Source organism: Chrysemys picta, chromosome 3 (genome assembly GCF_011386835.1).
Source record: "Chrysemys picta bellii isolate R12L10 chromosome 3, ASM1138683v2, whole genome shotgun sequence".
Classification (NCBI taxonomy): domain Eukaryota; kingdom Metazoa; phylum Chordata; order Testudines; family Emydidae; genus Chrysemys; species Chrysemys picta.
Window position 1 is genome coordinate 191,015,085 of NC_088793.1, and position 27,908 is coordinate 191,042,992.

The 27,908-nt window shown below is 44.7% G+C and overlaps 1 protein-coding gene across 1 annotated transcript; it reads right to left on the minus strand.

Annotated features, from left to right (window-relative positions):
- Window positions 1-3,743: 3,743 nt before the first annotated feature.
- PLEK (pleckstrin) lies at window positions 3,744-27,708 on the minus strand. The gene is made up of 9 exons (XM_008173641.4): window positions 27,558-27,708; window positions 22,816-22,971; window positions 17,188-17,369; window positions 13,786-13,877; window positions 12,765-12,949; window positions 10,756-10,860; window positions 7,595-7,678; window positions 5,205-5,274; window positions 3,744-4,258 (listed from the first exon to the last, which is right to left on the minus strand). Exons 1-9 carry the CDS (start codon window positions 27,603-27,605, stop codon window positions 4,119-4,121), a joined length of 1,062 nt encoding a protein of 353 aa, XP_008171863.2. The 5' UTR covers window positions 27,606-27,708; the 3' UTR covers window positions 3,744-4,118.
- Window positions 27,709-27,908: the final 200 nt, after the last annotated feature.

Consider the following 27,908-nt stretch of genomic DNA (forward strand, 5'->3'; position numbering starts at 1 on the left):
CTTAGAGAACACTGGAAACCCAAGTGGATCCATCCATTGGAGAGTACCTACCAGAGAAAACTATACCCCTGAGTCCCAAAGGAATGAAAGGGGAGGCCTGTCCTCAGAGAGAAAACCATGTTGGTCATGGCAATGATATACTTCTTGCTCTTTCCAATCCCATTCCAAAAATGAGGTCCAGACCATTCTCATTTGTAAGTGTTGAGCTAGTAATCACGTTGGCTTATCCCATGGTTGTCATGAAGGCCATGAGATCCTGTATTAAACTACAAGGGTATTGAAGTCACTCACAGCACCACCAGGTTAGCTAAAACCTAGGACAAGAAATCTGGGTGCAGTGGGTTAGCATGTACACGGCCACTATTGCTACTCCCTCTAGGACACACACACTAGGGAGATACACTTGGAAGAATCCCTTTAGAGAGGGAGACCTCCTGCATGTGAGGTCAGATACAAATTGCATGGCCTCCACAGGCTTACACTGCACAGACCTCCACCAACCCCACCCCCACCCGAGACAGCAGCTCTGAAATATAGGCAGCTGAATCATCCAGCCATATTTAGGTAATACAAACAAAGGCAGACGCCAATCTAGGTTTCCTTAGCTAGAACAGTGACTTTATTAAGAATTACCAGTTGCTTCACTCACTGACTTATATGGGGTGAGTTTTTGTTCTGTGGTTTTGCAGTTCTACAAAATGTTTTCAGATATGTGAGCTCAAACTATACAAGCCAGCAGCCACAAAAACATTATCAAGAAGGCATGGCTGAGTGAGCAGCCTGTATCTTAATCTTCAGGCTTCCCTTTAGCAGCAGAATGGGCCAAACATCAGCAATCCTGTCAGCTTACAGGAAGTGCTTGTTGCAAGCTGATTTCCCGTGAGGCGTTTTACAGGGAGACGAAGACGAACCGACACACGCGTCCCTGACTGCTGCTCCTGCAGGCGTGTGTCTTCTGGTTTATTTCTGCGATGGAAGACAATTGTCAAAGCACAAAAGCTGACCTCACTGGGACAATTCATATAGGTAATGAAAACTGGGAATGCATTACTTGTATATAAACACAGATTCAGCCTGTATATACAGGAACAACACATTTCCCAAGCATGGGGTCATATTTTGATTGTGATAACTGGCAAGAGCCAAGTGTGTTCATAGGGTGACCATCCTCAGCCTTGGGGTCATGAACATTTCTAGGGTCACAGCATTACCTGTAGAATCTAAGCAGATATTTAAAAAAATGTTGTAGGCCAAATTGTCCCTACTGTCTTCACAGGTGGAAGGGACAAAAAACTTGTGGCTGCAGATGAGGAGGGAACAGAGTGTGAAAGGGGGAAATGCTGTCACCACAGTATCATCCCCTCCCCTTCTAACCTAGCAAAAGTGTCTCTTAAGCCCAGATCCCATGACTCCACACTTGCAGATCCCTGTACCCATGTGGAGTCTCACTGAAGTCAGTGGGGTTCTGCATGGTGCAGGGGTCCTCCACGTGCAATCTCGTGCAGGTTCAGGGCCAAAGTCAAGTTGCAGCTCCATGATATGAATGCATCTTCCAAAGGCAGTCACTGGAGTGAGGACCTGCTGCAGGAACTGATGCTGCCCAGAAGGCAGGCAATACTGAGGCACGTGGCCTGCAAGCAGATGACTATGGACTCTTGCAGATCTCCTTAGATATTCTTTAGTGTGAACTGCTTGCCCATTCTCCGGCATGGAGGTGGGGCAAACTATTCCTCTGGAAGAATGAAGAGGACTCACAGAATGTATGGTGCCATGTGGGCCACAAACCCACACAGGGGATGATCTGCCCTGTGTATAGCCCTGCTGGTAAATGAGGGTCCTGTGGCATCTTTAAGACTAACAGAAGTATTGGGAGCATAAGCTTTCATGGGTGAGAACCTCACTTCTTCAGATGCAAGTAATGGAAATTTCCAGAGGCAGGTATAAATCAGTATGGAGATAACGAGGTTGGTTCAATCAGGGAGGGTGAGGTGCTCTGCTAGCAGTTGAGGTGTGAACACCAAGGGAGGAGAAACTGCTTCTATAGTTGGATAGCCATTCACAGTCTTTGTTTAATCCTGATTTGATGGTGTCAAATTTGCAAATGAACTGGAGCTCAGCAGTTTCTCTTTGGAGTCTGGTCCTGAAGTTTTGTTATCTCCATACTGATTTATACAAGCCTCTGGAAATTTCCATTACTTGCATCTGAAGAAGTGCGGTTCTTACTCACGAAAGCTTATGCTCCCAATATTTCTGTTAGTCTTAAAGGTGCCACAGGACCCTCTGTTGCTTTTTACAGATTCAGACTAACACAGCTACCCCTCTGATACTTGCTGCTGGTAAATGTAAATTTGCATGGTAGTTCATACTTGAGTCCTCACAAAAACCTAAATGGTGACCTCCAACACAGCTGTATCAACAGCTTGGCACATCTGACTGCCACAGGCTCCATTCATGTGGAAAGTTATTCCGCCTTCACCTTGATGAGGTCACTGGTAAGGTTCTGTGTAACAGAGTGAGTTGGATGCAGTTGTGGAATTTTAGTATTTGTCAGAAATTGCAGCAACTGCCCTATGGAGTGTGTTATCAACAATGCATTAGGTGATATGAAGGTGACAAGGAATGCTGGAGTCTTTTCCTGTAGCTTCCTATTTTCATGCTTTCAAGGTTTAAGTGCTATCCCTGAACAGGGATGGATTTTAGCATGTGCTTTCTTGAATTGCCACTGATACCAGGATAGGAGATCAGGCCCATAGGTCCTTTCACAGAAAGATGAGGCTCTGGGGTCCAATCCTCCAATCTTTGATCATATGATAAGTCCCATTCACTTCAAAGTGAGTATGCACATCAGTGTTGCAGGATCTGTCCTACATAAAGTAGAGCTGGTAAAGCAGGTCAGATAAAACAAGGACTGCCTTTGAGGGCCTTGAAGGGGCTCTCAAAATGTAAAGAGTATCGTTTATATTTCAAGAACTACCCAAATCTTGGCCCAGAACACAAACCAGTTTTTAAATGTTCCGTTTACCGCACATCCCCCACTTTTCTATATTTTCATTTCCTGGTTTTATCTGGGCTCAGAAATGGAAAGAGTAAAATATAGAGATGCTGCCACCCCGGCTGATTTCTTGACCAAAGTGGTCTGGATAAGTAGCTGAGTTTTTGGTTATTGAAACCAAACTGTCTAAGCTTTGAGGTTCTCCTGCAGATAGGAAAATGGTAGCCAAAACCAGGGCTACATGCAGAATCTGACACTGCTCTAGTTTTAATCCTTGTCCAAGTCATCTTCCTAGTAGCCTTTTGTGGACACATGTAGATTATGTAATTGATCAGATAAGCAGAACCACCCCAGTGTTAGTATTTATTCTGGTTACAGCAGGTGCAAAAATGTTTCTCCCATAAATAAATACTATAGGGCTTGTCTACACTGCCCAACAGTTCAGACTACCGAGGTATGAATAGTTGTGTGCACTAAAATGCTGCCCGGTAACTCCCCTTGTGTTGATGCTGCAGGCACAAACTAAAAGGTTTCTAGTTTGTATTAATGTAGTGCTCTTCAAACAGGACTGCATTAATGTGAAGTAGAAACCTTTTAGTTCACGCCCTCAGCGTCCACTCTTTCAAGTGACCGTGCAGCACTTTGGTGCGCAATACTATTCACACCCCCTGTAGTCCAAATATTGGCGTGGCGTAGATGTAGCTTACTTGAAGACGTTGGAATGTAGGTGAATAACAAAAGAATGCTGCTATCTGACAGTTTGAGTTACTTTTATTTACATCAGTGGCGTGATCTTGCCCTCCGCTAAGTTAATGACAAAACTCTCACTATCTTCAATATGAACAAAAAGGCCCAAGGTGTTACCTTCACAGAATGTGCTAATAATTACAAAGAAACACAAGTTAGTAAGACATATTTTATACTATAAATTAGTAAAATCTCTTGGTTACAATAGTGGAGAGTTCATTAGTTTGTTAGAAGCCCTGACAGAAATGAAACTGCCCATTCTACCCACAAGCATCAGGGAGAGGAGACTCTTTGGATGAAATCACTTCCTTGGGCTACATGTTAAAATTCCCTTTTGCTAGGAGCTCTCAGTTTGGTTTTCTTTGCTGGAGGCTGGTCTTCATTTCCCAGTCCTAGAAACAACTTGAATTGCTTTGATCCATTCTGTACGCTCCACAGGTGTGGCTGCTTGCAAAAAATAGTGGACTTCATTTGCTGTGATGATTTCAAACAGGTTGGTGTCAACGTCATGCTTCTTGGCTAAGGGGTGCGGGGGAGGGAAGAAAGTAGCAAATTACAGAAGCGAATGGAGAAATTTTCGCTCATGTTTACAGTGTTTCTGCTTCTAAAACTATGCTGGGATTTCCTTCCTGTCTACCATTATCACTGACTCTGCCATTATAAGAAAGATTTCTCAAATACCAAAAATCACATCCGTGAATAGAAGCCTCCCCCTATGGAATCAGGAACAGGAACTACCAACACTATAGAATGAGAGTGACACATTTATCAAGTGCTAAGGGCTACGTCCAACCCTCCCATAAGTCACAGCTGTGGTGTGGGCTCAGTGCAGCCTCCAAAATCAGCCGAGCACAGCTATCTGCAAAGAAAGGAAGCTCAAACCACCCCAGATTGTGATGCCTCCATGCATCCTTCACCCGTGGCAGCACAGCTCTCTCAGGAATCAAGTACCCAATAGCCAACCTTGCTTTGTTACAAACAATCCATCCCTCAAAGGAGAGGAAAACTTATGGAGTGGCTGATAATGTTAGTCCTTGCAGGATTAACTATGGTGGTTTGTTCCCCATGAGCATTTTCCCTGATTTCAGAAGAGAGTATGAGGTATAGATTGACTGCTGCTTGGCCTAACCCCTCTTGCTACAACACTTCCCCTCCAGAGTCATGGCCTGCAGTAGCCCCAAAGTTCATGGGGCCTTGTGCAGATTACCTCAGCATAGAAGCCAAGTAGAGTTAGCCTAAGCATATAGTAAAATATGCATTTCCCTAACTCCCTTTAGCTCAGTCTTTCTTCATTGCAGACAAATCAGGATAGCTGTGGAGACCCAGTTCTGGGATTAATGCTGCTGACCTGATCCATTCATGATGAATTCTGAATGGCTTATTTCTGAGCCAGGATGTTGTCTGACTACATCTAGATGTGTACGTGTACTGCAAACACCACACTGCTGTTTGTGTGTTTCCTTACCATCTGGTATGTCTTCGATAGCTGTCACCACGCAACCCCTCAAGTGAATCGCTCCAAGTGGATCTTCTCCCTGACAGAAATGCCAAACAAAACAGTCATTGGCATGGTTTAAAATCCAACACGTCTGCTTCTAAAACTGTCCAGATATATCTGACTGGAGCTCTTCACTGGAAGCAGGGATGTATGATGCAAAAGTATGGCACAGATCGATGAGAAATGGGCACAGTGGGATGAGGCAAATCTGCATGTGGATGGGGGAGCCCCTTTGGAATACAGGCTCCGCTAGATATTTTGGAGGATCCATTCTGAGCTCAGTGTGCAAGAAGAACGTAGAGATTTGTACAAAGTGCAAGATCTGGATTGACTGGGCCCTTCCTTCAGCGAATAGAAGCAACGCACCTGCAACATTCAGCCAGCAGATGCAGTTCCACTCAACATTGTTTGAGAAGGGGGCTTGTTCCAAAAAGGCCTTCTCTACAGAAGGACAACCACCACCACAGACATGCTAGGCCAGATTCTTGTTTACACTCTAGCTCTCTTGTGCAGCTCAGGACTGTGGCTGCAAGTGGTCAGGGGAGAATTCTCCTTGTGGAGAGAAAATTTCTGCTGGCACAAACCTGAAAGTAGCAGCTCTTGTGCCCTAACACAGGCCCATTCCAGCAAAGGGGTTGGCAGTGCGCTGGGGGTGTGGCAGAGCAAAACTCCTCTATGCCGATCTTCACTGGCTCTAGGCCACCCTGACACCACCACTAGGGCTTGGCCAGCATAGGTTCAAACAGACATAACTGGCACCTTACTGGACCCACCCCTGCACTGAGCGCAGATGCAGGGAAGCATTGAGTCCCCAGGAGCCAAATTAATCCCTGATGTAAGCAGGTGCAGCTCCATCAAGGCATCTACTTATATGTGGGAAGAATTTTTCCCACTGTAATTATACAAGGGACAAAGTATCCTGGCTCAGGCTAACACAGAAAATATAACAATAAAAAGGCTGACTGTATTTGATTAACTTGTTTTTATGGCCTAACAGATTTTAATCTAGTCTGAGCATGTAAACAAAGGTGTATTGTGACGCTGGTAAATCAGGTGCCAGCTCTTGCCAAGGCTGTAGGCATCAGCTGAGCACTGACGAATTCATAGCTGGAAACTAGACCAGCTCACCTGTAACTTAGTATTGTTCAAGTTAGGTGTTAGACTTATAGCAATGTGTTTAGTGTTTAGACTCTATAAAATGCTTGTAAGTTGCTGCATGCATTAATCTTACTTGTAATGTCTGTATCCCTTGCCATAAGATAATATGAACATTTTTCTTTATAATTGTAAGAATGCCTCCTCTGAATCTGTGAATCTAGGCGGGAAGAGTGTTTTCCCTGCCCTTCAAGAAGGACGATCAAGACTAAATAGGCCATTTTAAAAAGTTATGTGCGGGAATGCTTGTCCCATCACTTTGAACTCTGGGGGAAGGGCATATAAAGATGCTCACAAGAAGGACTGGTTATCTCCTTGCTGTTTGGACTTTCACAAGGGCTGGAGCTGAGAAACAAAAGCAAATATCCCCAGGATCAACCTGGGTTAGCCCTAAATGACATTCAGTGGACAGATTACTACATCTCTGTCACCTTTCTGAACCTAAGATTGTAACTCATTGAAGCAGGCAACATATAAGCACAAATCTGTAAATAACTCATTTCTTTCTCGTAGTTCATAAATCCTTAATTAGTTTACTATAAGACTAGCTATCAGTGTGGGTGTGAGATTTCAGGTACAAATTGATCTGGGGTAAGTGACTCGTCTCTTGGGACTGGGAGCAACCTTAATATTTTGTGATTTTTGGTGTAAGTGTCCATTTATCACTAAGTCCAGCTTGCCTGGATGGCAAGAGAAACTGGAGTGCGTAAGGGGACTCTCTGTGACTCCATGGTTAGACTGTTACTGTGACCCAGGAATTCACATTTGTTACTGGGATGGTGAAATCTAATTGTAGAACACACCACCAGTTTGGAGTGTCTGTCCTGCTTTTTGACAATCTGCCCTGAGGTTGGCACTCCCAGTCATGAACCACTGCAGCGAGCCTGACAGTACTGTTAATGTAATTAATCACTGGCTAAAAGGACGGATGCAGGGAAGCACAGATTGGCACTCATGGCGGCCTCTTTCCCAGGTCCAGGAACTTTCACTCAGCCACGCCCACCCAGCACATGTAGAGCCTGAGTTCTTTGCTTATCTAGAGAACAGCTACAGTTAGTCAGAAGCAACACAAGTACTTCCCCCATACACACATGCTGCCCAAACACTCGCAAAGGAACATTCCAGTCACCAGTCCACCTGGAAATCAGGTCTTTAAGAAGCTCTTGAATGATGCTGGTAAAAATATGGACAAAATCACTCACCCCAGCAGGATCATAGTAGTGAAGATATGCAGGGTCCTCTCTTAGGATAAACTTTCTCACTTTCCAGTTTTTCCTCCGATGCCCCTAAGCAAATTTACAAAAAGTCACCTAATATTCTGCTTTGTTTAAAGGGAATCACACACACAAGAATAGGAAAATATAGCTGAAAAACTAATGTTTTGGCCTTGATATATGGGTGCCTTCAATGAAGGAACTCACACTAGATAATGTTTTCAAAGGTACCTAAGTGAATTAGGCACCTAAGTGAATTTGGCACCAAAATTAACTGAGGCTTGATTTCAAGATTTCATTTAGGCACTTTTTAAAATCTTACCCAGTATCTAATTCGGTAGCTAGTTTTCCTGCCTGTACATGAAGAAAGTCACACAAGTAGATACTATTATTCACTTAAAATAGATCAGCATTTTTATCAGCCATAACTACAGTCTTGAAAAATAGACTTTCAAGGCAGAAGCAGCAACACTCAGAAACGGTGACTTTGAGTGGGATGATCAAAACCAGATTAATATTAGTCAAAAGGGGCTGTCAGGCATCATTTCCTCCCACTATTTCAAAAATATTTCAGTTTCTCAAGTAACTATTGCTATTCACAAGGAAGTTCTTTACTCACTAGATATGGGCCAACGGTGGTGGGGGCGGGGAAGTGAATAATGGCAGAAATGTGGTGAAGAGTCACATCCCTTTAAATAGTGGATGCAGTTTAACAGGAAGAGTACAAATGACATGGCCAATAAGTACTCGGGCTCCCTGCAGATGATTTGTGGCATCATTCACAGACTCAGACATTCAAGTAGTGTATCCATGTTATCTATGCATTCATTATCATCATCATCATGACACCTATCATCATGTGATCTAAAGACCAAATAGAATTAGGGAGCAGAAAAGGTGACAATAAAAGGGGTATTTCTGTCTCAGTTCCTCCAGAGAGGAGACGAGGGACTGTTCCTAGACAAAGAAGAGGCATTATACCACCCAGCAATGATATCCATCTACCTATCTTTTTGTTTTTTATAGAGTCCACCACTCTAGTACCTAAAACTTGATACTGCAATGAGCTCTGTGTGAGCAGAATACTACACCTGCACAAAGCCTCAGTGAAGTCAATGGGCTCTGGGTGGGTGCTGTGGTCCGCCCCCAGGGAGTTCATTGCAACATCGGGGCCTCAGTGTCTCAAAAGATATTGCTATGAACGACTCTGTAGCAGCTAAACCTATATGCCCAGAGCGGGTGGAGGATGTAACAGATCTGTACAATTCTAGCTTCTACGTTCCATGGCTTCTGATAATGCTAGGTCACTCCTAGAAGCACTGGCTACTTACCCTACCTGCAGCCCCACCAAACCCCCACTCCTTGGAACTTATTTGGCTTACCCATTTCTATGACTAAATATCACATTATCTTCCTTTGAAATCTGCACGGGCTTTCATACATGTATGGAGCATGTCACATTGCTCCAGGACAGGGCATCATATTTTAAATGTTGGCCAAACTAAGATTTTTGGTTTCAGTCAGTTAGCTGGGGACGATCAATACCTAATATCTTACTCCCACCCTGGTGTCTCTTGTCGCATTGTGAGCTGCACAGTGTTAATGTCACTGAAGAACCCTGATCCTCCCTGACTGTTCTGCTAGTATTCTGATTGCCGTCGTGTTCCTTCAGGCATGTCAAAAGGGAAAAGGTTATTACAAGGAGGAGGGAGAAAAATTGTTCTTCTTAACCTCTGAGGATAGGACAAGAAGCAATGGGCTTAAATTGCAGCAAGGGCGGTTTAGGTTCGACATTAGGCAAAACTTCCTAACTGTCACAGTGGTTAAGCACTGGAATAAATTGCCTAGGGAGGTTGTGGAATCTCCATCATTGGGGATTTTTAAGAGCAGGTTGGACAAACACCTGTCAGGGATAGTCTAGATAATACTTAGCCCTGCCTTGAGTGCAGGGCACTGGACTAGATGACCTCTCGAGGTCCCTTCCACTATGATTCTATAATTCTATGAAAAGCTATTGTAATTAGGTTGTATATTGTGTATAGAAAGGAAGGTATCCTGGGGAAAGTTATTTCCCTTTCAGAGGAGGGGATCAAGTAAGTGGCTTGTCCAGGGACACATAGGAAGTCTCCAGCAGAGCTGGGATATGATCCCCCCCGTTTGCAAGGCAGTGTGGTCTAGTAGGTACAGTGCTGTATAATGAGACTGGAAACCTGGGTTCTAGTCCCATGTGTTCCACTAACCAGCTGTGGCTACTCCTCACACAGTTTGCCTACCTTGTCTCATTAGATCATCAACTTTTGGGGGCAGGATCTGTCCCTCTCTATGTGTATTTATAGCACCTCGCATGATGGGGCCCCAAATTTGATTGGGCCTTTAGGCACTACTGTCATGTAAATAACAACAGTAAACCTCGGTAACTTGGACAAAAGTACCAGTTAATCTCAGCAGAAAGCATCTTTGTACAAAGTGAGGGGGTTCAAGAACATTCTGAGAATGATCTCAGCTGCTAAGTACTCATATAACAGCCACCACCTTGGCCAACATGCTGGAGATGGAACCAGAGTCCTCCAGAGCTAAAAGCACAAACTGCTACAGCCTGAGCTAAAACACTGTTGCTAGGGGCTAGCCCAGGGATCGGCAACCTTTGGCACGTGGCCCGCCAGCGTAAGCACCCTGGAGGGCTGGGCAGGTTTGCCTACCTGCCGAGTCCGCAGGTTCGGCCGATTGTGGCTCCTACTGGCCGCGGTTTGCCACTCCAGGCCAATGGGAGCTGCAGGAAGCAGCGGCCAGCACTTCCCTCGGCCCGCGCCGCTTCCCGCAGCCCCCATTGGCCTGGAGCGTCGAACTGCGGCCAGTGGGAGCCGCGATCAGCTGAACCTGCGGATGCGGCCAGTAAACAAACCGGCCTGGCCCGCCAGGGTGCTTACCCTGGCAGGCCGCATGCCAAAGGTTGCCGATCTCTGGGCTAGCCTAACTCATATTTTCTGTGGATTGACATGGGGCGGGCCTGTAACACACACTCATAATGTGTTACATTCAGATGGCCCAGCTTAGCTCCAAGCTCTTGAGAAGCTGCTGGATATATTTTATTCTTGTATTTCGTTGACTTCATTCCTGTTGTAAAACAGCAGAACGAGTGAAATACTGACCTGCTTCAGTAAACAGCCCTGTTTGACCACTGTGCCTCTGAACTCTTCCTTCAGGACCACGTCATCATCACTAGAATTCCCTTCACAGAAGAACCCACTGTCTGCCTGTATGAACACAAGGAAAAGGACAACCTTCAGTAACCACGTGCTGCTGGGGTTTGTTTTCCTACTGAAAGGAGGTCAGCTTGTGCTTGGCTTATTATTTGCTAGCCATGAGGCCAAAACAACCCTTCCTCTGGAAAATCTCCCAGAAAAGCCAAGAAACTCTGAGTTTCAGCCAGCAGAGTTCCCACAGAGTCATCCATTGAATGTGGGGGCCAAATGGGCATAGGGCCAGGTTCTCTCTGCGATTTTCCCATGGATCTCAGGACATTTGGAGAAAGCTGGAGCTTTGTTCTGCATCTCAGTGCCCATACACTACTCCCTGTTGACCCCTTTCTTTCCCCATGATAATAAGGCTCCCACCATTCCAACCAGTGACTGCTCCAAACCTTCCCTTACAATGACTTTCAGTGTGCAGAGTGGAACTCATGTAAGTGCTGACACAGCCATTTTCTGCAGGCTTGAGAAGGAAGGATGCCAGTGAGAGCTACCATCACCTGGCTCCACTACGCAGCCATGCCCATTCCCTCCTCCACAGGCATTCACGAAATTTGGAAAAAGCAGGGAATGCTGCTGCCTTGGCTTAACCCCCTTTCCACCAACAAGAACTGGGCACTGGGGTCCACATTCTGCACTTTTCTATTCCCTCTGTGAGGTTTTGTAGCCAGCGCTGACATTAGTTGTCTCCAGATGCCTGCAATATTTGCAAGTTCCACAGCAACCCTGCAATCACATCAGTGTGATGCAGTTTACTGAAACATTGCACAGTTCAAAAGATGCAGTTGCAGAGAAATAGTTATGTGGCTCATAGACAACTATTACATTTTGTACTTCATGCAATGTCAAGTTAAATGCTGACATGTTGTGATACCGGGCTTTCTTGATGCCCTGACCTACTTGCATGTATTAGAACTGGAAAAAAGCTGAAACAGAATGCAACAGTGTGAGACAGGTGTGGTCCGAGCACAGGCCTGGGAGCCAGGAATTTGACTGCTAACATTTCCTTAGGCAAGACACACCTTTTCTGCCTCAGTTTCCCCATCTGTAAAAATTCCCTACCTCATAGGCACTTTATGAGGATAAATGAATTAATTGGCCAAATCCACAGTCCTTACTCAGACAAAACTCTTATTGATGTCAAGCTTTCCACCACAGATATGATTAGTGTAAACAGAACTTGTAGGAGTAAGAGCTTTTAAATAACATTATTTAATAGAAACAATAATTTGACTCAGTACACCAATGACTTTAAACATTTGTCTAACATGAGTGGTATTTCATGCTTTTCAGATAACTAGCTTATGTCTGAAGTACTCTATTAAATTAAATCCATCAAATGTATGGTTACCAATCTAGCTCAGCTGTGATGATCCAAGCTACATCGGGGTGTGTGTGTGTGTGTGTGAAACAAAATATTAAAGAAAGAAGCTTTCCTGCCCGCTAAAGGTTGGGTGCGACCTGCTCCTTGTGTCGACTGAGTCACATCCGGTGACTTTACTGACAAAAATCACTTTGTAACACTTCACTCCTCTGAGAAACTCCAGAGCAAGTCCAGCCCTGAGATCAGTGAACTGGATTCTTCTCAGGCTCATGTATCATCAGCAGAATTGTTAGCTAAGTTCCAGTGGCAGTATTTCTATTACTAGTGAGGATGTGTAAATCAGAAAGAACCCAGCTTGACTTTCAGATCTCAGATTGAGTTTACTGAGCTGGCTGCTAGGACAACTATTTAAAAAAAACCTTTATATTGGGCAATTTCATTCTGGAAGCCACAGAGAGAGACAATAAACATCGACCTCCATCTCTACATAGTCACTTTCACAGGATTTGTGGGACTGATGACAGCAGTAAGTCTAGAAGCCCATGTTCAAACTTTGGAAGATAGAAGAACATGCCACAATACTCACAAAGTAGTAATAGGCATCAGGTAGATCAAGGAAGGGGGTGTCCGTCAATCCTTCGGCAGCGCACTTAGAAGTGTCCCCAGCTGCCTGCAGGTAGCCTTCATTTAATAGGGAAGAGGCTAGCATGAGACCCTCCTTGCGATTTCGGATAGCGTTGTTCGTCACTAGCCAATCAATCACACAGCTGCCTAGTCACAAGATAATAGAACAAGATGTGTATTAACAGCCATTACCCAAGAAAATAACCATGACAAGACCTGTTAAGTATACAGAGGCAATTGGCCTGCTCTCTGTGTTCATGAATCTGATATTTTAAATGACAAACATGACAGGTTAATCTGGGTATGTGGCAGCATTCCCTTGCTGAGCCACACTGTTAGTGCTGACCGGCTGACTCGGGGTGGCAAGGGTAACTGTACCCTAGACAGAAAGGAAGTGGGACTAGTCAGGGGAGACAGGGTGGAGCTGATAAGTCCTAAGTGAGGAATCCTAGGACTAGCCCAGCCTAGGGAAAAAGATTCTTTGCAGTTACTTCGTTAATAAAGCAGTACCCCAGGGCGGGGGTGAGTTTTGACCCTTTCCAGCACACTATAGTCTTTGTCTTGGAGCAGGATGGGAGCCCTGCCTACTCACAGGGTCGTTTTGCTGATTGGAGCCAATACCGCACAGTACCCCTTTAAGAATATTTCAGTGGTATTAAGGATCTCATGACACGCTGGATGAAAAGAGCTGCTTCAATTCTTTCATCTCTCTGATCACATTTTAGAACAACAGGCCCAATCTGTTCCATCCATAACCATCTCCTACCTGGCCTATGGCAGACGCTTCTGAACACTCTACAGAAACCCACTTTCTATTGATGGAGAAAGCTTCCACCAGTTGTTCTTCTCTGAATTTTATATGGCTCTGGCTGGGCCCTATGCAGCTCAGAGATGTACACCCGCAGTGTCATGACTTGAGCCCTACTGTATATTTCATTGCCTGGAGCACTTTAAATGGCAAATGGGGAACAAGAGCTCGTTACCTGTAAAGCAGTGATTGAACACTTTTTTGTCTTTTTCCAGCTTCAGTTCTTTTATTCCTTTGTTGGAGTCCTTCATTGAGAGACACAAGGCGCTGTGTAAAAAAGAACCATGGGAATTGTTAAGAACTAGGCAGCTTTTAACTATTTGGCATAATAATGCAGTGCTCACTCTGTTCTGGGGAAGTGCCTCACATTCTCTTGGCACTGTTGCCTCTCCAACACAACAGCTTACTTGGCTTAAGCCCAAGGAAGACAAATGACTGCATGGAGCCTAGTACTTTTGGAGGCCTCCCCAGCTCACAATCTGATTCTTGTGCTGTCTTCAGCAGCAGGTCTGGACAGGAAAGTCCACAAGGCTCAACGTTCCATTTGGGCGACAGAACAAAATGGGGAATCGATAGTGTGAGCAGAGACACAACACACTCCAAGCACTGTAGCAAAGCTTCACAGAATGGCCTCCTTCCTGGACATCCCTCCTTGTTTTAAGTTCCTCCTGCAACTTCTTCCTGTCCTGTCTGGGAACTGGAGGATCAAGAACTCTATGAGTTTGATTTATTGGCAGAATCCTCGTGCTTTAGGGGGCCCTGCAGTAACCTCAGCAACTCATGGTCTGATTTCCCTCCTCCAGAGCACCTATATGCATGCCCTAGATAGCTCCATTGCTTTAGGCCCCTGGGTTGTAGAGCCAGCCCGCTAGCAGAGGAAATTAAATTCTCTGGGCCAAGTCCTGAGGTTCTTGTTCAGTTGTTATTCAGTCCTTTGTCAGACAAATCTCCCACTGAAGCCAGCTGAAGTTAGCGTAAGTTCAGGATTGGGCCGTGTGCAATTTTGTCTCCCACCAAAGAATGTCCTCAGCACAGCAGACAGGGCCTTGTATTTATTTTTCTGGAAGATTATATTCTGGGACAAAACCTGTTTCCCTTAGTTTTCTAAACGTTAACAAATGGATGCCGTATTTTCTGGCCTTCGCATATCTTTTACTTTTCACTAGATTTAGGGTTCTCTGACAGGCCGCTTAGTCTGGAAAGTATTGCTAATAGAGCAGGCTGGAGACTGTTCCGCATGGAACCAAAACTTGTGAACATTTTTGCAAAATGGAATAGTATTGAAACGTTAGGATTTTGATTTAGGTCTCTCTCTCCCTCTCTCCTTTCCCCCACCCCCTCAAGTGAATGGTGCATCCACCCTGGACCTCAGAAACCTTCCCATCAAAAAAATGGTTGAAATCAGTACTTTGAAAATGTTCCAACTAACTCTAATTGCTAGCCCATTTCTGCAGTGCTTTATGCTTTATGCTTTGGCTTGGTTGTTAGATAAACTGTAAAGACTAAACTAAAGATAGCTCTTCCAGGGAGATGAATAAGCAAGAAACCAGAGATGCAGAAACTCCTTCCTTTTTCCTATGTTTTACTCTCTCAATCATCATCAGCTGCTAGAGCTTAATTAATCTGTTAGGGCATGTAAAACAGACCATATGAAATATTCCATGATTAGGTTGATCAGAAAATAAGGTTTACTGGAATTTTCCTGCTTTTGTAGTGCAGTCCCCATGTCTCGGCTAATTTCAATGGAATTTGAGTTTTGCCCCAGTTGCAGTGGAACTGGCCAGACAAATATCTAGTCACCATCTCCTCTCCTCTCCCTGTCCTCTATTCCTATTACTCCAGTTCTCTTTGCACCGCTGCTGCCTTTGGCTTTCTCCTTTCCTGGAAGTGGCTCCCTCTTCCACCAGTGCAAAGCACCTCCTTCTTCCTTGTCCCCTGCCATGACAATTCCCTACCCATCTTTAACTTATCACAAGCCAAGTGCCATCCTCACAGTTCAGAGGCATGTAGGCTACCACAGTACATTATGCTGCACTCTTAATCAGCGTTTGCAAAGGTCCATAATGCAACATACACGTATAAATGAACTCAGCGGCTGGTATTCAGCAGCAGGCACAGAGCACATCACTAGAGCCCAAATCAGTGGCAGCCTGGCTAAGCCAGCAGATTCATTTAAAGCCAAGATTTTTAAAAGTGCCTAGTGATTTTGAGTGCCTCCATTGCTGAAACACCTTGAAAGATGCCTGATTTTCAGCTGGCAGGTGTGCAGCACTTTCTGAAAATTGGGCCCCTTCAAAGTGCCTCCAAGCTGGGTTCCCAAAAAACAAGGCACGTAAAACCACTGGCCGCTTGTAAAAATATGAGCCTAAAGGTTATGAGTAATAAACAAGTCTAAATACATCCTTTAATTATTATTATTATTATGATCATTATCCCATCTTCCCCTTCCCCGTCCCGCTGCACACTTGTTTGGGTCACCCACCTGCTACATCTTGTGTTTTAGGGGCCATTGACATCAACGGGAGTTTTGTCATTGACTTCAAAAGGGCCAAAATTTCACCCTTTCATTTGTAAGTTCTTTAGGGCAGAGACTGTCATTTACTCTGTGTGTTACAGAGCCTAGCGCAATGGCCCCGGACCCGATTCAGGGGGCTAGGTGCTAGACCAGGGGTCGGCAACCTCTGGCACGCGGCTCACCAGGGTAAGCACCCTGGTGGGCCGGGCCAGTTTGTTTACCCGCCGCGTCCGCAGGTTTGGCTGATCGCGGCTCCCACTGGTGCGGTTCGCCGCTGCAGGCCAATGGGGGCTGCGGGAAGCCATGGCCAGCACATCCCTCAGCCCGCACCGCTTCCCGCAGCTCCCATTGGCCTGAAGCAGCGAACTGCGGCCAGTGGGAGCCGCGATCGGCCAAACCTGCAGACGCAGCAGGTAAATAAACCGGCCCGGCCTGCCAGGGCGCTTACCCTGGCGAGCTGCATGCCAGAGGTTGCCGACCCCTGTGATAGACAATGTAAATAATATTAATAAGTTATTTTCAAAGTTATGGTCTATTTTAATAATGGAAAAACTATGACGGACCATTACATTCTATCCCCTAGACTCCTTTTCTAGGCTTTGCTGAGCTGATGCCTACAGCTGTAAACTTGACAACTCTGTGGTCCTTGTTAATTCTATCGTTACTTGACCTGTCAGGCAAGTGTAATTCATTTCATTTGAAATCAGCTTTCGATCTCGCATTGCAGCATGCAAAATAGAGCTGCTTGCCGTGCATCCTAGTCCCTGGAAAGGTTTTAGCGTTGCTTTGGGATGCTACATGTGCATGTTACTTATGTTTCAGTGACTACTGTACATATGTTTTAGTCTCGTTATGATTTAGAAATGACCCTCCAGTGAGCCTTATTGCCTAGGAGGTGGTCTTCAGCGATTACAGTTGCGGGTCAGGGAGACAGAAGACCAGCCTTGCCTACATGGTAATGAATCCCTTCCAAAGAGCTCAGGCTGATGTTCCTTTATCTGACTCTACTGTCTATTCCCCGCTGACGGAAGGGAATGGGGGAAGAGAGGCATTATACCAGACCTCAGATTGATTGTTTCAGGCAGCCTGATGGACTTTCTGGTGGATTTTCTGGCGAACCTTTGGCCTCCTTCGATGCATTGAATAGCCTTCTTGATATCCCGCACCCAGGCATCTCTCTCCTCAAGGTAGGCGGCTTGGAAAAAATGGTCCTGCTGTTTGGCTGTGGTGAGCTTGAAGACAAACTATAACAAGAATAAGGATTTTGAAAGGCGTCTTTATGGAACCAGTGGGTTACAATTACACCAGCATCAACAAACTGTACAGCCTCCCTTAGCAGGAGCTAAGTATAGTGTCCTGAACACATGATTAAAGCAGAAACACTCTGAAGAGATAGCTAAGCAGACAGTGCAAGTAATCAGCTCCTTGTATTGTTATAGACTGAGCATTCCTGACATTCTTACCAGAACCAGGTTATGTAGTACTGACATAACTAGCCAGGTGCTATAGCTATGTTATAGGTGCAGAGAAATCCTTCCCCACCACCCTGTGCATCTATAAAGTAGCTGGAGAAGATTCCAGACTAACACTCCTTCGAGTACCAGATGGAGGGTTTGTCTAGCATGCCCACCAGCGCATCACAGCCCCAAGACACATAGGGCCTTATCTCGAGCACATCGACCTCAATGGGGAGATTCCCATTTGTGTCAGTGGGCTTTGGATCAGGCCCATCGTTTGCTGCCATAAGGAATTATTAGGTCCTGACCTTCAATATTATGTACTATTAGCAGGAAATAATGGGGTAGTAGAATCATGGTGCCTTTTGAAAGGAGCAGAAAGATGTGCAACAGAACATATTCCCCTGAGCCTGCGCAGGCAGGATTGCCCGGGGATCTTCTACACAGCCAGCCTCGTTTCACACTCCCCACCATGAATAGCTCAGTAACAGCAAAAGCAGTTTTTGCCCTAGACTTTTATCTGCCTTTAGGAACGTGTAGGGCTAATTTTTAATGCAGTTACTATATAGTTACTTAAGTGTCACATCAAAGGGAGACTAGATCTCCTTACAGCACAGTTAGGTAGAAGTAATAACATCAGTTTGAAAAAACTCAAGAGTGGATTGTTTAATTGATCAATTTAAATATTTATTCTGGTCAATGTTCCCAAGAGATATTAACCTGATGGTTATCCAGCAATATTCTGTAGGTATTTCATCAGTCATGCAAGGTTTCCATTTCCTCTAAAATCTGGTTTCCCATAATTTAATTACAGAGTAAATACAATGGGTGCTCAATCGGATTTATTAATAACCATCTACATTAAACTATGTTACATTAATGAGCAGGCAGTACTGGGTGCCTTCGAAAAGAAAAGTACAGACTGAAAAGGGGGGGAGGGATAGCTCAGTGGTTTGAGCATTGGCCTGCTAAACCCAGGGTTGTGAGTTCAATCCTTGAGGGGGCCATTTAGGGATCTGGGGCAAAAATCTGTCTGGGGATTGGTCCTGCTTTAAGCAGGGGGTTGGACTAGATGACCTCCTGAGGTCCCTTCCAACCTTGATATTCTATGATTCTAAAACTGCACATCTAACCGCTAAGTGCAGTGAATCCACTGAAATGAAATTAATATACTATAGTAAATGCTATAATAAATCCACATCTACCAATGTAGTCCACTGAAATCTACACGTGTAAACGACCTAGCTGCTGCCTCTTGGGAAGGTGGATTACCTACACTGATGGGAGACTCCCTCCCCTCGGCGTAGGTAATGTCTACACTGAAGGGCTGCAGCAGTGCCGCTGTTGCGTTTCAAGTGTAGACAAGCCCTAAATCCAAACAAAAACATTATCCTCTCCTATATGACATCACTCCCAGGTCTCAAAGTACTCACCTCCAGAGCAGTGGAACAAACAGCCACATCCCAACAGCAATATACAGTACATGTCAAAAATAACAACAAGCTAGACGGCTACAGATCCCTGTATGGAAAAGCCACACTAGCAAACTAGCGCCCACAGTATAACATACCAAGTTAAGGCAGGCTCTTACCAAATAGAGAATCAATTACCATAACCTGGAGGAGAAAGCTAGGAGACTCAATGTACCCGGTGTCATCCCAGAGAGGAACAGCTGTTCAATCGATTAAACAGCGGAGAGTTTGAAACAGAGACATTTTCTACTCCAGTGTATAAAGTATGAAGGAGGATGAAAAAAATATTTCCCAGATTATCAGTAGAGGGAAGGCCTCTCATAAGAAAGCAATGAAGAAAAATTTGATATAACTTTGAAAGAAGAGAAACAGCAGAGATAGCACCACTATAAGAAACAATGTGCCAATAAACCAGGATTGTCAATAATGGTGAATGAGTACCTGGGATGGCCTAGATCTGGGGTTCTCAACCTTTTTCTTTCTGAGCCCCCCCCGAACATGCTATAAAACCTCCATGGCCCAGCTGTGCCACAGCCACTGTTTTTCTGCATATAAAAGTCAGGGCCAGCATTAGGGGGTAGCAAGCAGGGAAGTTGCCTGGGGCCCCACATCACAGAGGACACGGAGAAGTTAAGTTGCTCAGACTTCAGCTTCAGCCGTGGTAGTGGGGCTCAGGGCCCCATGGTACATTCCCGCCTAGTGGGGCTTTGGCTTTCTGCCCTGGCCCCTAGAGAATCTCATACTGGCCATGCGTGGCAGACCCCCTGAAACCTGCTTGTGGGCCCCCAGGGGTCCCAGATCCCAGGTTGAGAACCACTGGTCTAGATAATATTTAGTTCTGCCGTGAGTGCAGGGGACTGGACTAGATGACCTCTCGAGGTCCCTTCCAGTCCTACAATTTCATATTTCTATGATATAAAATCTCAAAGCACATGGTAAATCCCCATTCAGGGCAGATTTTTCCTTTCACATATTGGCAAATGCCAATAAAGAATCAATAAACTGAAAAAAATAAAGTGTGCTGCTAAGCTACTGAGGTTAATCAATGGATTTCATCTTTCTAGGCACTGATTTGGGAAAGCCTGTCTATTCAGAACAGCTGAATAGGAGTCCCTGAGACATAAGCACCTGCCTACCCTTAAGCACATGCTTATGTGCTGTTCTGAATCGGGCCCTACTGAATAGAACTTGACTTGAAGTTGGTATAAGCTGGGAATCAGAATAAACTCATTCCATGACTTACAGCAGTTTGGTTGTCCCTGAATCCCCCAAAGTATTTTTAAGCTGTCTGAGCTGTCTGAAGTGAGTGGATGCAAGCAAAGTCATCAGCCACTATGCACGAGGATGATTCACACAGAAAATATAAATGCATGTAGCCAATTGGAATTAGGCAAAGGATGAAATATTGGAGGGGAAACTCAGGGCTAGTCCAATTCTTTTTATGGATAATAAAGCTACAAAATGCACGTTCTCCAAAATGTTGCATTTGGAGAGCTAAGTGTTTATAGCCAGATGATTAACTTTTGATCATATTGGTAAGCTGGGACTGCTCTTGTGAGTAAAGGGTGTGCAATCTGGCCCTTTGTTGTTTATTTAGCTATTTGAATTGTGTCAGATTTCATCGTGGGATGTCCTCCGTGAGCTGCTCTGCAAAGCTACCACAGGCTCTGGCTGATTTAGGGGCCAGGAACTGATCTACAGACCACTGAAGACAATGGAAAGAATCCCACTGACTTCAGCAGGCTTTGGATCAGGTCCTGTCCAGGACATTTTATGTACAACGGCCCAAATCCTCACTAATTTTTCTTCCATTCTCTCTTAGGCAAACTCTCAGTGACTAGACTAGGGCTTTGCCAGAGGAAGGACTGAGAAACAAATTGAGTAAAAACCTCAAGGGCTATCCATGCAATGACAGGACTCATGCTTTTTGGACATAGCATACTGCCTGGATTTCATCTGCTTACTATCACTGAGGGCCTGATCCGAAGCCCAGGGAAATCAGTGGAAAGATTCCCTTTGACTTCAGTGGCCTTTGGATCTGGCCCTGAACACACCATTCATTCTGCAAACATGTATGTCCCTAAAGCAGGAGAGACATGTAGCTTCTAGCATGGCACTATAACATCTGCACTGGGCATGAACCCAGTTTCCCTGGTGAGCTATAACTCACCATTTCAGTACCTCCTGGTAGAGGATGTGGAGTTGTGCCAATGGAGAAAATGTTAGTGCTAATCCAAAAACACAGATTCAAAGCAGCAGAACTAACCATTAAAAAGCCATACATCCGAGGATCCATTATTTTCTCTTCTCTCTGATGCTTACTAATTAATTTAGATCTTTTCTAACACTCCCATCCTGTTCTCTAGTCACATGTGCAACCAATTAGTACATTTTCAGACTGTTTGGCTTTATCCCCTATTTGAAAAGCAGGTGATCCAGCTAAAGCCAATTAAAAATTCAGTCTGTCACTAACCCATAGTGCACGAATGGCAAACCTTTGGGGACAAACAGTTAGCAGAAAAGATGACTTCTCAAACAATTATACTGGAAGGTGGAGAGTTCACAATCACTGCTTCTCACAGGCACCCAAATCACATCTCTACCCATGAGGAAAAACCCCTTTATCTCCCTTCTGTTTCAGGTAGCTGGTGTATCAGCCATGTCTCTTTAGCAATAATTAATTTATAATACCCCTGCTCTTAAAAAAGACCCTTGGGGTATTTTATAGCTCCTGGAGACTTGTTTCACATTCAGTCAGAGAGGCGACACCTCCAGCAGCAGAGTGCCCCCTTCACTATAAGGCTACGTCTACATTACAAGCTGGGGGTGGGGGGTGGGGAGGTGATTTGCCTGCTCATACACCCATCGAGCTATCACAAGCATAAATAGCAGTGTTGCCGTGGTAGCATGGGTAGCAGCAGCAGAAGCACAGCTGAGCAGAGTACATGCCCACCGGTTTCAGGTGGGCTCGTACGTGGACATGAGCAGGGGAATCATACCTCTAGCTTGTAGTGTAGACGCAGCCTATGTTTCAGCACCACTTCAGTACACATTCAGACCACCATTTACTGAATCACCAGCATTACTTCTTGAGTTTTCCTCTGACATCTCCCATTCACATACTGAGCAGGCCCAACCCTGCTTAAGTAGCTTGTGAGATGTGACAAAATCACAGCCAAAATAACATAGCTTTGTAACATTTTATTGCCGAAAGGAATATCATTAAACATTTTGTCAGCCATCTACGGAGGAGGGAGGGCCCAGTTGTTAGAACACTAGCCTAGTCCTAGACTGGGTTCAATTCCCTGCTCCACCACAGACTTCCTGTGTGACTTGGGACATGTCACTTAACTTCTCTGTGCCTCAGTTCCCCATCTGTAAAATGGGGATAACATCACTGCCCTACCTCACAGCAGGTTTGTGAGGCTAAAGACTGTAAAGTTCTTTGAGATCTACTGATGAAAAAGTTCTTTGTACGTTTTATATATATATATATATATATATATATATATATATATATATATACACACCTCTACCCCAATATAACGCTGTCCTTGGGAGCCAAAAAATCTTAGTGTGTTATAGGTGAAACCGCGTTATATTGAACTTGCTTTGATCTGCTGGAGTGTGCAGGCCGCCCCCCCCCCCCCCCGAGCGCTGCTTTACTGCGTTATATCCAAATTCGTGTTATATCGGGTCGCGTTATATCGGGGTAGAGGTGTATATAAAATTATTATTCAGTGGCTGTAAAAAATACTTACCATCCTTTTTCCAAAATCCTGACATGGGCTATTGATAGAGCTTCCTTTCAGGGGAATCATTCCTTTGGGACTGTTGTCAATCTTCTTCTTATAGAATTCAATTCCATCGTCTAGGAGCACTACCCACATTGGCTTCCAGGTGTTAAACATACTTCCCTGCATTAGATCAAATAAGCCAGTTATATTACATTTTCTCCATTCAAGATTTGACCTTCTAGAAAGAGACACTTTTAAATGCCCTTCCAAGGCAGATCTATCATAACCCCCATCACGCTCTCCTTTTTAAATCCATGAATTGTTCTCTTTCTACAACCATTATTTCCTCCTGCCTGTAATCCCACTAACATGCTTCTCCAAAATTGCATCCAACAAGCCAACCTGCATGTTTTCCCTGTATCCATGAGATTTTATCACACAGACCAATGCCTTTCTTCAGATGCTATCTTTTGCAATACTTTAAACAACATTCAACATTTCCACCCCTGGCTGGTTTACAGTTTAGGCACTGAAATGAAGGCTTGATGCTACAAGATTGTAAGCACCTCGGGGCTCTTTCTGTCCTGTGTTTGTACAGTACGTAGCACAATGGGGGTCTGGTCCACGACGAGGGCACTTGGGTGCTACAATAAGACAGCTAATAAGTAATAATAATAATTAATAATACAAATTGCTGGGGCCTCTCAGTTCCCATTGAAGACAGTGAGAGGGAGGGTGTTCAGCACCTGGCAGGATCAAGGCCTCTGTGGATGGATCTTCAGAGATGCTGAACACCACGATACCCAGAGCGGTTGATGGAGTGTACCGCTGCTGAGCAGCTCTGGAAAATCGTATACCTAAATCAAGCGCTGGACTTGAGTCACCCAGTTTGAAAACCGTCGTTTGCACAGAAACAGACATGAATTATTCAGATAGCCCGGCCCCACTGGTTATTGCTTAACCATTAGCAATATTTTGTCACTTTTGTTGTACCCAAACCATCACCGGAAAAGGAAATTTCATCTGACCATATTAAAAGAAGAGGAATATTTGGCTCTAGGGTTTTATTTCAGCTTTTAAAGCTCTATTTCCCAATAGTAACGCACAAAGATGATGTGTGGTTTGTAACTAGAAGTTTGGATGTTTATCGAGGGCCTGGTGTAATGTACATTGAAATCAATGGCAAAACTCTCATTGACTCTCACAGTGCAAGATCAGGTGCTGTATGGACTTTAAAAATCAATCCTGGAATTTTATAGGCCCCTATCATTGTTGCAGGCTATGTTGTCTGGCAGAGATGGCTCGCCAGCTTTTCAAAAGTGACCACAGAGTAGAGATGCTTGAGTCTTTGAGCACCCAACTTGAGACACCCCGGGTCTGATTTTCAGATGGGCTGCGCACCCGCAGCTCCCACTGAAGAGCTAAAGATGGAAACCCAAAAATTAAGTGCATGAAATCACAAGCCACTTTTGAAAAAGTTGGCTTGAGTCTCTTTGAAGAGGAGACTATAGCCTGTTATGTGCAGTCTGGCCCTGAGGCAGAGCTTGAGTCACTGCCACCGATAGACCCCAAGACACAGATCACACCCGCACCGGGGGAACTCTCAGGGGTGGCTTCCACTTCCTTTGTGCAGTGTGAGCCCGAGAGTAGAGGGCGCATTTGGATTCGTTAGATTTGACAGCTGCATGTCGTGCTGCCTCATTTAAATGTTGTGTGTCTGTGACAGCGGATTGGACAAGAATTTCTTTTAAAACAAAGCATTCCAACATAACACCCTCCCCTCCCCTGCCCACCCTAACCCTCAGAAAGCTTGCTGTACTCTGAATCAGACATGAAGTTCCATAGCGGGGTGGGAGCTGATTATCATGGGACTTTCTGTGCCTGCTGACAATGGGACTTTCTTCCACATCCAGTACTCTGCTGCAGAAGCAACATGTTCCTGGTATGGACAGCTATGGCTCATATAATAGCCCTTGTGTGGGCTGCTCTCCTCAGTCCAGGCTCCGCAGAGATCTACAAAAAAAGAACGAAACAGGCCACCACATTCTGGCTAATATAAATAAGTGGAGAGAATTTAGTGATTGTACAAAGAGCCAAATTGACCTGCTGGCTGATTTTTTGGATGGGGAATAAATCAGAGTCAACTTAGGATGCAAAGTTAAGATCCATGACTTTGAGTAGCCTTTTGTCCACTGTCATATCTTCACTCAAAGTGGTACCAACCCCAGTGCTTTTACTTATAAGCAGACCATAGTGTTTGGCAAAGACCAAAATCTGCCCCTCTTACACAATGGGGCTACTTGCACACCAAGCAGGAGGGAGGGATAGCTCAGTGGTTTGAGCATTAGCCTGCTAAACCCAGGGTTGTGAGTTCAGTCCTTGAAGGGGCCACTTAGGGATCTGGGGTAAAAATCTGTCTGGGGATTGGTCCTGCTTTGAGCAGGGGGTTGGACTAGATGACCTCCTGAGGTCCCTTCTAACCCTGATATTCTAGTGTGAGTAAGAATATCAGACTCAGGTCCATAATCAGCAAACACAGAGAAGATACAATTCTTCTTGCCTGTGACTACTCAGGTGATAAAGGCAAGCAGGATTTGGCCCACAGTCTCTTGAAACTAAAGAGAATTCTTTCAGTTACCCAAAGACCACAGTTAAGATGGTTATTTCCCAAATATCCCTGCAAGATGAATAGCAGCTTGAAAAACAGTCTCCTGCAACTTCCTCCTAATTGAACTTCTCCTTTCTTTAACATCTGTAGCACTGAATGATAGAAAATGATTATCCTCTCCTGATAGAATGGTAGAACCCACAGAAATTCACAACTTCTACACTACCAAACTTAAAGATACAGGGCCAGATCCTTGGCTGGTGTAAACTGGCACTAACGTCAATGGGGCTATGCCAGCTGAGGCTCTGGCCCACAACAGTATTGATAGCTGATAGCAAGGAATGAGGGACGGAGGCTAATGGAGGGTGGCATGAGCACCTCATTTGGAACCGGAAGTACGCAATCAGGAAGCAGAGACCCCCAAAAAAGGAAATACTGTACAGTATTGTATGTTAAACAGGAACTACTGAAAAAATAAAGGGAAACTTTTAAAAAAGATTTGGCAAGGTCAGGAAACTGTTTCTGTGCTTATTTCATTTAAATTAAGATGGTTAAAAGCAGCATTTTTCTGCTACATAGTAAAGTTTCAAAGCTGTATTAAGTCAATGGTCAGCTGTAAACTTTTGAAAGAACAAGAGTTATGAACATTTCAGAGTTACGAACAACCTCCATTCCCCAGGCCTTCATAACTCTGAAGTTCTACTGTATGATGACCAGCAGTGATATACCCTGGCAACTGGCCCAATAGAAAGATTTTCTTGCCTTGAGTTACCCATCGATATGCAAGGGAGTGCTATTTGCGCCCTGCTGTACTCCCAGGAGCAGCTACACGTAGGCAGAGATGCACACCTCTTACATGGCAAACAGAAGTACCACTGCTGTCTTTCACTAGGGAAGGGCAGCTAAACTCCTCACCAATGGAGACTACTTGGGACTTCTACGGGATCAGCACATTTCCTGGGTGTCCTGCTCCTACCCATTCCCCAGCTGGCCCCACCCACTTAGTGTGCTGCATTGGCCAGCTCCAGGCCCTCTGGTGGAGTACGGGTTATGGGTAGCTTGCTCTACACTTTTTGCCACGGGGATGACAGGCTGGTTCTGCCAGCAATGAACCTGGCCCCCTGCCTCCTTAGGATTTTAACAGTGCCACTTTAAGGTTGCTTTAGGTATTTACTTTCTTACATTTACAACAAAAATGAAAGAGCCAAGGTGAGAGGTGGAGAAGAAGCATCCAGGCAGCTCAGTTCACCAGGAGCAGAGCTCTGGTCCCACACAGATTAGGGGCTCCACCAGACCCAAGTTCTTCTCCTGGGTTGAAGACCTGTGGAGCCGAGATGCTCCATAGGGCAGAGATCCTCTAGCCAGAGTTTCTTAGGAGGTCACAGTTGCTTAACTAAACTGCTTTAAGTTAGTCTGATCTCGCAAGGGCACTTTAGCAGAGGTCTGCCCTTATGATGTGGATTCCATGGCCAAGAATCCCTGCTCAGAGGAGCAGCAGCTGCTATTTCAGACCAGTTGCTCTGCTGAGGCTGGGGTGGGGAATGGGTCCAATCTCACCGGCTCCCCAAAAAGTTTCCCACATGAAGCCCATTTACTTGACTCAGTGGGGTATGTTCATTTCATTACATTTTTTTTCTTTGTAACAAAGGAGTCCACTTTCCCAGAAAAACTTTTAACCTCAGGGTGTACTTGAGGTTAAACCCAATGCAAAGCCCAAAAAATCAGCACTGTAAGAGAGGTAATGACATGGACAGTTGTTCATAAGATCTTTTTGTCTTACACTAAACAATGACATGGTACCTTGCCGAGTTCATTCTCATAGTACAGAGTCATATGCCCTCAAACTGGGCATGAGCATTCAGCCAAATTTTTTTTGGATCTGTGTTTAGAATGCTCCATTAATACATATAAAATGCATATTAATGAGTTTGTCGTACTTTACAGTAGGCTGAGACGATACAGTTGCTACTACATAGTTACAAGTAAGTAATGCTGAATTAATGCCCTGCTAGAGGAATTGGTTGATCACTTGTTTGCATTTTTCATGAAAAATAATACGGAAAACATTTTTTTTAAAAGCAAAATTAAGTTTCCCCATCTGCTCAATTGGTGTCAGCCCTAACATTTGCCCGTTGCCTGTTTAGAATTGCCCACCTACCTTCTTAACCAGATAGCCTTCTCTTATTCGCTTTGGTTCTCTCTCCATGCTCAAGCCAATCCGTTTTTCAGTACTGACACCGCTGGCAGTTGCAACGTGTTTGACTATAAAGGCTCCTGTGGGCTGCCTTTTCTACAGCTGTGTCACTTGTCGTAAGTTCCTCTGTCTGTTAATCACATGAAAACAAGTCTATTTCCTCTTATGGGTCAAGAGATTAGAATAGGGAAATGCAGAACTGTGTGTTTATTTATAGGTCTTCTTTGCAATACTGTAGAGAGCAGATCTATCAAAAGTCCAAATGCAGTAAAATGCTCCCAAACAGAGGAAAAATCCTATAAAATGGATAGAACA

Excerpts from the sequence above, each read along its gene's own strand:
- PLEK (XM_008173641.4), bottom strand. The coding sequence starts at position 27,605 with ATGGAGAGAGAACCAAAGCGAATAAGAGAAGGCTATCTGGTTAAGAAG. Across the intron at positions 22,972-27,557 it reads AAGGCTATCTGGTTAAGAAG|GGAAGTATGTTTAACACCTG; the intron begins GTAGGTGGGCAA and ends GATCTAATGCAG. Across the intron at positions 4,259-5,204 it reads TATCGAAGACATACCAGATG|CCAAGAAGCATGACGTTGAC; the intron begins GTAAGGAAACAC and ends CGCACCCCTTAG.